This window comes from Triturus cristatus, chromosome 1_2, assembly GCF_964204655.1.
Source record: "Triturus cristatus chromosome 1_2, aTriCri1.1, whole genome shotgun sequence".
NCBI lineage: Eukaryota > Metazoa > Chordata > Amphibia > Caudata > Salamandridae > Triturus > Triturus cristatus.
In genome coordinates, this window is record NC_140580.1 from 277,053,400 (window position 1) to 277,066,289 (window position 12,890).

The 12,890-nt window shown below is 42.2% G+C and overlaps 1 protein-coding gene across 2 annotated transcripts in view; it reads left to right on the forward strand.

Moving 5' to 3' along the window:
* LOC146867156 (uncharacterized) overlaps positions 1 to 12,890 on the forward strand; it is a 514,074-nt gene that overhangs the window by 415,601 nt on the left and 85,583 nt on the right. For both annotated transcript variants that reach the window (XM_085603679.1, XM_085603682.1), the window contains one exon: positions 2,718 to 2,741. In XM_085603679.1, coding sequence (XP_085459805.1) covers positions 2,718 to 2,741 — 24 coding nt within the window. The remainder of the gene's footprint in view (positions 1 to 2,717; positions 2,742 to 12,890) is intronic.

Below are 12,890 nucleotides of genomic sequence, written 5' to 3' on the forward strand. Positions count from 1 at the left end.
GAGACGGGAGATGGGTTTAACAGTAGACTGGGGGCAGGGGAGAGGGCAGGGGCGTAAGGAGACGGGAGATGGGTTTAACAGTAGACTGGGAGCAGGGGAGAGGGCAGGGGCGTAAGGAGACGGGAGATGGGTTTAACAGTAGACTGGGGGCAGGGGAGACGGCAGGGGCGTAAGGAGACGGGAGATGGGTTTAACAGTAGACTGGGGGCAGGGGAGAGGGCAGGGGCGTAAGGAGACGGGAGATGGGTTTAACAGTAGACTGGGGGCAGGGGAGAGGGCAGGGGCGTAAGGAGACGGGAGATGGGTTTAACAGTAGACTGGGGGCAGGGGAGAGGGCAGGGGCGTAAGGAGACGGGAGATGGGTTTAACAGTAGACTGGGGGCAGGGGAGAGGGCAGGGGCGTAAGGAGACGGGAGATGGGTTTAACAGTAGACTGGGGGCAGGGGAGAGGGCAGGGGCGTAAGGAGACGGGAGATGGGTTTAACAGTAGACTGGGGGCAGGGGAGAGGGCAGGGGCGTAAGGAGACGGGAGATGGGTTTAACAGTAGACTGGGGGCAGGGGAGAGGGCAGGGGCGTAAGGAGACGGGAGATGGGTTTAAAAATAGACTGGGAGCAGGGGAGAGGGCAGGGGCGTAAGGAGACGGGAGATGGGTTTAACAGTAGACTGGGGGCAGGGGCGTAAGGAGACGGGAGATGGGTTTAAAAATAGACTGGGAGCAGGGGAGAGGGCAGGGGCGTAAGGAGACGGGAGGTGGGTTTAACAGTAGACTGGGGGCAGGGGAGAGGGCAGGGGCGTAAGGAGACGGGAGATGGGTTTAACAGTAGACTGGGAGCAGGGGAGAGGGCAGGGGCGTAAGGAGACGGGAGGTGGGTTTAACAGTAGACTGGGGGCAGGGGAGAGGGCAGGGGCGTAAGGAGACGGGAGATGGGTTTAACAGTAGACTGGGGGCAGGGGCGTAAGGAGACGGGAGATGGGTTTAACAGTAGACTGGGGGCAGGGGAGAGGGCAGGGGCGTAAGGAGACGGGAGATGGGTTTAACAGTAGACTGGGACTTTAAAGATGTGGAGGAAGAAACGCGGTGAGCCAGCACACGCAGGCCACAGAGAACAGTAGACTATTGATAGGGTAAACGAGAGAACGGGGCAACGAAAGAGGGAGATGAACAACAGACAGGTTTGGGAGACAGACGGTGAAAGATTCTGGTAGAGGGTTGCATGGGAACAGAATTCTGGGGAGAATGGGTGGGGGGGGACAGGTGAACAGGATACTGACTGCCATGGCACCTAGGTGCCAGTTCCATTGTGGTCTCGAGGATGGACAGGTCATGCAGTATTTTGGGTGGAGGTTGGTGAAACAAATGCTACTAGACGCTCCACGTTACTTACCAAGCACCACAGCTGCGGTCTGTGACCTGTTCATCTTCTCGTCTTGCCATTCTTCTTAATTTTTTTGTTTTAGAAAAGTGATCCGCTCGAACCTGACATTCACATTATTGATTGGGTAGGGCCAATGGCTTGATTGTTTGCAGCTCTCCGGATTTTACGAGGCAGACCCAATACCTTGCCATGACATTGTATAAGAGAGCGAACATGGCCTGTCCCCTCTTAAGTGAGTTTTCTGTTTCTCTTCAGTGTTAAGGTTGACGTCATGATTATGATTTCATCTCAACCCACTGAATCAGAAGAGAAAGAGACCCTCGGATTTACCTCTCGTACTATTTATATGTTTAGGTCTTTATGTGGTCTAATGTGTGGGGAACAACCTTTACAACACAACTTTTACAACGCACTACCATTACAACGAAACTATTACAACGCAAAATCTGTTACAACGCATGCCATTACAACGCAAGTCTTTACATCGACTTGCACTAGATGGCGTGCTAACATTAAAAATAGAGTAGTTTACTATCCAAACACCTTCCCTACTGCAACGTGGACTGGAGTTAGAACAGTAAATTACCCTTTTTTAATGTCAGCACGCCATCTACTGCAAGTCGATGTAAAGACTTGCGTTGTAACAGATTTGGCGTTGTAAAAAATGCGTTGTAACGGCATGCGTTGTAAAAGCATGCGTTGTAACGTCATACATCCCTAATGTGTGTGTGTGTGTGGGTGCATGCATGTGTGTTTGTGTAACTGGTTTCAGGTGCGCAGAGGGCAATTCTCTTGTATATTTCAGGTGCAAATGCATATATTCATTTGATGCAATTCCAGACATTTTTGAGTGTGTCAGAATCAGCCTGAAATTTGCTAGCCTACATACACAAACGTGTATGTACTATTTCAAACATAAGCATCTATGGTCTACGCACAAAATGTGTCTGAAGCATGGTAATCCTACCAAGCCATACACTTAGGCAGATTCTTTGTGTCTCTCGACAGTTTGTAATGTTATTTGTGTGCATACTTGGAGGTCTACGCTTGTGCTATTGACGAATCCACAATTAACTGTGAATCAAGGGCCTTTATTCCTTATGTTATCAACCTGCAAATATGTGTTTGATATCTTGTCAAAGTCTATTTCAAACTATGATACCTCTTAAAAAGGAATTAGGCAGCGTCAGAAAACAGACTTTCAACAATGTGGACTGTATGGTATTTGAAAACATGTATTTTTCCATATAGGGAGATGTCAAAGTTTGACCCGATTAAGCCTACGAAGCCTTGAATTACATTCTAAACCGAACCTTACTGTTTTTTTTCTATTTAACAGAGTAAACAGACTGAAGAACAACCGGTACGTATTTGGTGATATTTTTTCATCTTTTTTACAAGATCTTTTTGTTGAGCATTGAAGAAAGCGCACTACCAACGCCAATATTTGTGTTTTAAATGTGCCAAAGCATGCAATCACTAGCATTCACAAATGCTGCTTACACCTAGAAATCCTGTTTATCACATTTAATTTTGCTATACTGACCCTGAGAAAAATTAGCTTAAAGTGATTTTTCTGTGCTGAACGCGCATAGGAGAAAACTGAATAGGACAAGCAGCATGATCTTTGAGGAGATTTTTCAGATGTAAAATAGTCCTTCGTGTTTTCCAAGGAAGGCATTTTTTGACGGCGGAATGATACACCAAATGGCAAATGGCAAGAAGGGAGAGGTTAATACTGCTCTTTGTAGAACCAATGCCCGCTCTATTTAGGTTTTAAAATATTGGTAACAATTCAGCGTTGTCCAGCAAGACCTAATGATGTGTTACATAATTTAGTTCAGCAAGTTAACATTAAAAACCAAACCGGTGGTGTCCATATTTAAATCCCAGTTTCCAACATCAATTGCAACCTTTACACCACTTGTAGCCTTTCAACCAATGGAAACTGCAACATCACTAGGCTAGTTGGTTACGACAAGGTGTGTGGAGAGCCGCCGACCAGGACACCAAATGTGAGGTCTATTTTCAGTTATTTCTGTTATGTGTGAAAGTATGTCCTTAAAAAATAATTGGGCTTGGTTACAGGTTCACCAGATATGTTGCATGTTCCTCAGTGTGGTGTGTCCCCTCCTACAACTAGTCAGAGTGGAGTGGTAGATTATGCCTGAAGAAACTATCTTTATCATTGTTTGCATTTATTTTCTTTGTTCTGGAAACATGCAGATGATTTAGATGCTAGTTCCTGTATGTGCAGCTATGCCAAGACTCTTAGCTTTTTAACAAATCCTGTTCCCATCCCTGGATGCCTGAAGGTGTCCTAGATTTATTTGTTTTCGTCAAGGCCTTGTGCAGCCTTCAGTGAGCCTTACCCATTGAGCACTGTGAGAAGATGGTTTCAGTCATGGGTAAAGACTGTGAGCCTAGTTTGCAAGCCTTAGCAATGGTTCTCCAGTGTTTGATCAGTGTACAGCAAAAATGTTTCGTAGTAAGATTAAATGTGGATTTTAGTAATGCCTTTTGGCAAAACTTAGTTTGTTAAAAAAGAGTCTCAAGGTTGTTTTCCTCATTGGTGCTGCCTAATGTAATGCCAGGTATGCTGCATACCATGGCTGCATAGGCTTGATTCCAACTCTGGCACTGTTATTTCACCACCCTCTGAAACAAAAGGCACAACCCAGTAACCCAGGGAACTGGGCTGGATTTTTTTTTAACAAAAGGTGGTCCCTATGGGGGATGTGTATCTCTTGACTTCCATGGCAACGTGTTAAGAAGGGGATACAAACACCTCTAACAACAATAACTTCGCATTACATATTTATCTTTTTATTTTATTTTAGCAACTTTTTCTTTGATTGTTGACAGTGAGAAGTAAAACTTATATTTGCTCCATCGAACACAAGGTGCTCCAAAACATGGGGGGTGACCGCACAGTGCAAGTGACTATAAGTGCAGAAAGTGCATACATTCTATGTACAGAAATATATACATATGGCTGATAGGCTAATAGAGTGTTAGAGATCAACCCCAGCTAAGCAAGTGTTGATAGCAACCATCGTTTCTTGAAAAACAGTCCACATATAATGTTTTTGTCTAAGTTCCGACCCCTGGACTTAGATTATTTAAAGCGGGGCTATCATCAGGATACAGAAATATAAAGGAGACACCAACTGATTGGAGCAATTAGTCTACCAATCAAAAGAATCTTTACACATCAGTCTTCAAAATAGATATTCATACATGCTATTTTTGATAGAGGAAATATAGGCACTGTGAAATCATGTGTACATCACTGGGTGAGTGTGAAATGGACCTCAGGGAGGTTGCTCCAGTTAACAAATTCCCTGCAGAAAGTGCACTATTGTATTGGAAGTGACCAGAGGAGCTGAAGTTTGGAAAGGAGGCCTTTCATCATCAAAATTAAATCTGTCTTTCAAGTGCGCTTTAGTCCTGCACTGCAATTTCTGTTTCCTTACTCTCCAAACTCAGGCATCTATTCTGGGCCATCCAAGCACTTCCTGTCTTTTAGTGCACTCTTGCAAGTTCTTTTTCATCCCCGTTGTTTCCCCTTTGTCACTCTTTTCCTATCTTTTTCTTCATCCTTCGTTCCACCTATTCAGCCTTTTTCTCTCTTGCACTGTGTTAAAATCTAACAATGAAAAATAAGTTGCACTGTCCAAAAATGATCGATGGTGGCTACCATCAGCAACCACTAGATGTATAATGTATAATAATAATAATAATAATCCACATTTGTAAAGCGCGAACAATCACCCGTAAGGGTCTCTAGGCGCTGGGGGCCGTCGGGAAGATTAAGCAAGCTATTGCCCAGTCACATGGTGCTGGGCTAATCTGCCGCCGGCGATCGAACCGTGATCCCCAGATTCCGTCGCCCTGGCCGCGGCGCCACACCTCTGGCACAAATTAAGCTCTGTCTGTTTGGCTATTCTGTGTTTTAAAGGAAGTCATCGTTGGCGTAGTATTGGGACAGTCACAAAGTACCTGGTATCATTCCCTCAGGGAACTATCCTCTCCAGGACTACTTTTATGATTGCTGCTATTTCTTACCTCTCAATGTCAGGGACCAAAGCACTCCTAAAAGTCGCAGGTAACAGTTTAGCCAGAGAAGTGAAAACATTGACGGATTAGGAGGTCAAACTAAGGGAAGAAAAATAAGGAGAACATTCTTAGATTTCACCCACCCTCTGCAATGGTGAAATTTATCAGTGCAGTGCTTTGATTTTCACTGTTACAGCAAGAAATCACTGGAGATTTTTTTGTGATTATGACTGTCAACTAAAGCTATGATTTCAAGCATGATGAGCTTATGACTTATTTTCACATTTGGAACCAGTCCACTAAATAGCCACCAAGTCACCCATACCTTGTCATTCCGTTAGTGGAATGAACAGACTGATTTGACACTAAATTCCATATAAAATGTTGTTACAAGTCAAACAAATCTAGATCCAAGCGTAATTCAACAAGTTCTCAAGATTTCTTTTGGTGCTATTTGACTGGTGGACATCAGGCAGCTTAAGCTTCTTATTATGCGCCCCTGTCTCTGAAAGTTTAACGTATAATTCAAAATAGTTTGATATCAAGTAGATTTGAATTCATTTTAAATGGGCAATGACTTCAAATGAGTTCCAAACAAGGGGTCACAAAATATGCCTTGTCCAGGACCCCAAACTCCTAAAGTGTCACTGCCACAATCAATACAAATCTAACATCCCCACCTACAGAGACTTTTACACAGACCTGTCAGGAGAGCAGACTCATTGTAGCAAAACACACCTGAGTTTGAGGATGTATGGAGTACCTAACTAATTCATCCTCTTATTCTGCAAAACAAAATCAAAACTGTTTGAAAGCTTCTTTTTTAATTCTGAAACTTTACAACTGACACCAGGCATCTCCAGAGATGTAGCAAATTCCCACAGTAAATAGATCACATTATCCTAAAAAAGAGAAAACAGCACTCCTGCAACAGTCTGATTTAACCTAGTTTTAGGTGGTAGGTCCTTTATCACAAGCACATAAATCAAAGGCAATAAATTGCAGCTCTGCTGGTTCCCACGACTCAGATCACTTGTGGGTGAGTGGCCTTAATTGAGTTTGATTCTAGTTGGTATTTTTTTGGTAGTTTGCCAATATTAACATCGACATATATTTGGACCAACATCAAAATGGATTGCTGTCGAACATCAAGAAAGCTAAACCCACTCTGTAAAAAAAACTTTCAATGTTAAGAGTCACAGTAAGAGGTTCTTTGATTTTTTTTGCGTGGTCAAACGAATCTTACACCCTCCAATTATTGTGTTCCTTGATAAATAATGATTAGAAGCCATCTTTCACTCTCTGAGCAACCAGACAGACCTCAAGGCTCTAGGTAGATTCTCAGCTTCTCCAGAAAGTTTCACAGATTTCAAGTTATGTCCCCTCACCTCTGGGATGAGACATTGGCTGTCCTGTAGACACCAGGTCAGTGTCATAGCAGTTCTTTAGGTACTTTGTGGAGCACTCTCTTCCTTGGTCAAGAGATAATTGGAACCGAAACAAAGTGGAATGATTTAGGTTTCACCTTTAAACTCATTTTTCCATACCGGAGATGTTGTTCCACTGTTTAATGTCCTGAAAGCAATTTGATATAGTTCCCTGTCAAATTCACTTTGGGGCTTTAGTGCAGACACAGCCTTGTTTGTGCAAGTTGATTGGTGTCACAGCAGGTAGTGATGATGTTGGCCCAAATAGGAGTGACTAAAACATGGGCACAATGAAGTATGACAAGACTGTACCTGCTGATATCAGCCTTCCTGAAGGCCTTTGCTCGAAATGTTCTCGCCTTTCAAAACCAAATGGCAGTGCTCAAGAAGAAAAAATCAGCTATCCCTTGCTGAAAGTTTATCATAGAATTCCTAAATTTAGCCCCATCTTCTCACTTTCTCAATTCTTTAAATGGGTCCTACTTTTCAGCCTAAAGAATCAATTCAATACACTTCTACTATCTGGGAATGCTACATCCACCCTCTATATTCTGCCATGCTAAGCTAGGGGCAATACAAAAGGGATGCTACTGGACCTGGCAATCATGCTCTCACTACACATGATATTTTGCTACACATCCACCTTGCATACATACACTAGACTGACACACGGAATGTCAATGCAAGGGTCTGGGTGCTACGTTTCAAAGAAACCTTACATGACGTAGGACTGGTATGCCACACTCCCCCAAAAAAACAAAAAAAGGTCTGCTCAGGACTTTGAATCTGCAAAAATTGGTATGCCGTCAACACTACTGTATGTCAACAACTCAAGACCCGGATAATATTCCCAAGTTATTACAGGGGACATGCTTGGTGTGGCTCTAATGGTCTCTGAACAGTTTCTTTATCAAGAACAGGCTTAGGTTTCAGCACACACTGGACATGTGGTTAAACTGCCATATACTAAACACATGACCTGTGCTTCTTGGTGCGGTAAAGATGGATTGACTTGCCAGTGAGTTACTAAGGGCTTGATTTAGAGTTTGGCAGATGGGTTACTCCATCACAAGTTTGATGCATGTCCTAACTTCCTTATTACAAGTGCATTATATCCTTTGACACTTTTAATAATAAAGCAGACAGGATATCTGTCACGTTTGAGACAGAGTACCCTTCTGCCAAACTCTAAATCAACCCTACATGTCAGTGACTCACAGTCTAAAATATTGTGTGTTAAAAAGAGAGAGGCTCAGAGGAGCATGGCTTTAGTAAGGAAGAGACAGCTTGTTGGACTGCAGTAATCCTGAGAATAAAGAGGGCTAAATTACTTTGTCTGTTGCCAGATAAAGTGGCAGTGTCTAGAGAACAAGGTGCATAGATCCAATGGGTAATTCTGAACGAAACGTTGCTATTGTGAGGTAATCTCTGCGCATCATGCAGTTCCCATACAAAAAGCTGACGACGGACCAAGCGGGTCCTTTAAAGTTGGGGAAATGAAAGGTGTTTGACAATTCTGATTGGAGGCCATTGTGCCGTTTATGAATGCACTCTTTTGTAAACACATAACTAGTTCTGTGTGAATTATACAAAACTGAATGAAAAACGCACAAGGTTTAAGAGGCATAAAGCAGCACAGCACTTGGGAAGACAACTTTGCCAACAAGACTGACCTTTTTTGTATGCTCTCTCAGTGATATAAATATATCTGAAAACATGGCACACTGCTAAGCTCATGGCTGTAGGTTCAAGATGATCTTTGGGCATTACATAGCTAACAATTAAAGTATTTTGAGTGTTGTCTGGCCTATAAGGTGCTTAAGTATGTTTCTGACTTTAAGGAAAATAGATAAAGCCTATATTAAATGCAAAAAGATGGGTGAATACATGTAATGTCTTTGCGCTTTATCAGTTCTATCTTCTAGGCTTTGAAAATCCCAGCTATTTCCCTGTTCACCACATTGCATGCTCTTTTTGTAGTTGGCTTTTTCTTACCCTTGCACAAACCCTGTGATAAGTTATGCCATGACGCCTCTGACCCCAGCCACCTGCCCCTTATGCCCATCAAATTTTTCTTAATCAGCACGTTTACTTCTAATACTGAGATCTGCACTGGATCATTCTCCCGTAAGTGTTTTATGGCAATTTCTTGGACCAGTCTCTTCCTTCCTGGTTCAGGCAGGTTTGGTTGTCAGCTGAACTCACCCCATGCTACTTAGTTGTGACCTCTGAATTGTCACATTCTTGTGCACCACGATCAATTTATGAGACAATGACAGCATATCCACACTTCAAACACAGCTGCGTAATCAGCTGTGTTTCCTTTCATTGTCGCATGACATACCATCAAAATCCGTTGGATTTCTATCTGCCCACAAGCCCTCTGTTTGCAGGTCTATCTCGATCCATTGCCTTTCCTTCACGCCTAATGACTGATTGGCAAGTAATTCCGCTTAAGAGCATTTTTTCTATACCCATGTGAGTTATTTGTCAATATTTGAACTGCCAATTTGTCCAGAAACAAAGACATCAATTTCACTGTGTACTTCAATATACAGTCATTTAAATTTGTCCACAATTAGATATCCTCTTAAGTTATTACATTTTGGTCAAAATGTTTCTTGTTGTACACTGAAAGTCTGTAAGTATATTCAAGAACTTTTTCTTTTTCTAGTGGAATCAATATCTTGGACTTCACTGTCCAAATCCCATTTTAAACAATCATTAAAAGTTACCAGTATCACTGTGTTCTGAAGCTTCCCGTATTGTGGATAGTTGCATCCATGATAACACACAGATTTTTGCTGTGAAGTCATGGCTACCAACAGACTTTGCTGCATTTCACTTGCTTTTTAATTGCTGTCAGGCAACTGCACATATTTATCTTCTTTTGTACCCTCAATATTCTCCGATATCAATATTTGAAACCCTGGGGCTATCAAATCCCTCAATTTGTCATAGCTGTGCAAGAAAAATGAAATGAATTAGCACATACATTGACGGCCTCATCATTACCTTACCCAGTACTGACTATAACATTATTTTTAGTGTATGTGTAGTGAGAACCGATTCTATTTCAAGAAATAGTGGCTCTCTTTCTTTTGTCAATACTCTTCTTTCTTTTAATAAAAAAAAACATTGACGGCGATTGTTGTTTTGTTTCCATATTTCTTAGGGAACACCAGAGCCTAAAAAGGATATAATATGTTGTAAGCTTCCTTACATGGGGGCATGGTATTGGGTACCTTATCAACTTTATACTAGCCATGTCAAAATTGTTTTTGCTAGATGGTGAGACTTAGCTGAATTTGTCCCATATCTGGTTTCTATAATTCCCTCCATTAACAGCTCCAATGTGAATCTTAGCAGCATGGCTTGCGTTCGGTTCAAGCTGAACTTGTCAATCACTGCCACCACTGCCTCTGATGAGCTCAGTATTGAGGTCTACCTGCACATCCCTGGTCATCACAGGTGCCTCCATCGTTATGCTTCTTTTCTCAAGACATGGGTGGCACAATTGAGTGTGATACTCGTATCTGGAGTGCAGGTGGGTGGCAGATAGGATTCATCGTCTGCTCGTCTGCATTGGTTCCCCTGATAATAGTATGTGTGTGTATATATATATATATATATTCACTGAAGAAACCATAGGTTTCAGGGGCGTTATTGTTAGCCGGACTTTTCACTCGTACAAAACCATTGAAATTCCCCCGTTATAGTTAGTTCAGCTAACTATAACTCGCGCGCCCGCAATGCACTGCTGATGACGTCACATATTACATCACTCATGACATGGTCAGTGACATCACTCATGACATCACTGATGACATCTCAAATGACATCACTGATGACATCATCCAGTGAATGTGTGTTTTTCAGAAAATTACATATGTTTTATATATGTATATCTCAAGGTCGATGGAAGAATAAATGGGTATATAAGTGTCTAAATGGATGATTTGTTTTTGAAAAATTGATTGTATAACTGACTGATTAAGTGTATCTTAGTGAATACATGGCTTAGTGAGTAATGTTTAAATGTGTAAATATCTGTATCAGTCTCTCACTTTGTGTATAAGTGGCTGCATGCGTTGGTGAGTAGCTACATGAGTGTCTATATAGGTTATTAGTTGGTTTTTTGAGTATCAGTATGAGTGTCTGTATGGTTCAGTGGAGGTATTACGTAGTGCATAGGTGCATGAATGAGTGACTCACTGTTTGTATGTGTTGAAGACAGCATGTGTGCAGGACTGTATGGGTGGATGAGTGTGTGCATGGGTGTGTTAGTGAGTGATAGACTGTCTCAATAGTGTCTTTATGAGTAACTACATATGTTTTAAACTAGTATATGTGACTATTGGTGTATATAAGTGAGTATATGTGAGAGTGAGAGATTGAAAGAGTTCCTGTATGAATAAGTATGTGTTTCTATAAGTGATTATTTAAAAGACTAAGTATGTGTAAGTTTCTGTAGAAGTAAGTGTGGTGGTGTGTGTATAACTGTATATGCAAGTAAATGGATGTTTGATTCTTTATTAGCATGAGTGACTATGTGTGTGAGTAACTCTATGGATGAGTGGCGTTGTGTAACAGGATGTATAGGTGTGTGAGTACATATGATGAGTGAGTACATGTATGAGTGACTGTATAGGACTGTTGGTGAATGAGTGGATGTGTATGTGGATCTTAGAATTACTGAATAGGTTGTTGTAACTGGTATTGGTATGTCCATTGTTTTGAACATTGTAGTTTCTATTTTTGAATGTGTGTATCAAAGGTTATATTAGGGGAAGAGGAGGTCTGCCACTCTATCACAAGGATGATGTCATCAGTGATGCCATTAGTAATGTCATTTGAGATGTCATCAGTGATGTCATGAGTGATGTCACTGACCATGTCATGAGTGATGTAATATGTGACGTCATCAGCAGTGCATTGCGGGCGCGCGAGTTATAGTTAGCTGAACTAACTATAACGGGGGAATTTCAATGGTTTTGTACGAATGAAAAGTCCAGCTAACTATAACGCCCCTGAAACCTATGGTTTTTTCAGTGAATTTATAAGGTTTTTTAAATGCTAATTCCTAACTATAACGTGCCTGAAACCTATGGTTTTTTCAGTGAATTTCAAAGGTTTTTTAAATGCTAATTTCTAACTATGCCTACAGAGATAGGACATGTGAAGAAAGAAGAAAAAACGCACAGAAAGAAAAAAAAGAAATGCAGAAAGAAGCAACAGAAGTCCTCAAAGACGAAGAAAAGTGCAGGAAGAAGGATAACGTGCAGAAAGAACAAACAGAAGAGCAGAAAGAAGCCTTGTTGCAAAATCATCCTGTACCCTCAACTTTTTCAGACGGATACTGGTGGTAACTGAGTCTGACTAACCAGTCCTAGAGCCAGTGCTATGTTAAAAGACACTCAGAATACAGTGAAAACACCTACATACACTAGGGAACACTATGCGTTGGGGTCCCCCTGTGATCAGCATGACCTCCTCTGTAAGCCCCTAGTATATAATAAGGCAGGGGATTAAAACTACCTCTTAAAACGCGCCACAGGGCGTGTTTGCACACGTCACCTCAGGCCCCGTCCCCTCACTTCCCCACTGTGTAAACACGCCCTGTGGCCGTTTTAAGTTGGGAGATTAAGTCCCCTTGAATCCTGAGGGTCCCTAGGGTCCAACTAGACCACTAGGTACCTCCAGTAAGCGCCACAGAGCTGCGTTGCAGAGAGATGTAAAAAGGGGCACGGCCTAGACCACCTCTCTGCAACGCAGCGGAGTGGTGCTTACTGGAAGCACCTGGTGGGCTAGTTGGCCCCCAGGGTCCCTCAGGATTGAAGGGGAATTATTTCCCCAACTTAAAACGCGCCACAGGGCTTGTTTGCACACGTTAACTCAGGCCCCATTCCCTCCCTTCACCACTGTGTAAACACGCCCTGTGGCCGTTTTTAGTTGGGAGATTAAGTTCATTTGAATCCTGAGGTTCCCTAGGGTCCAACTAGCCCACTAGGTACCTCCAGTATGCG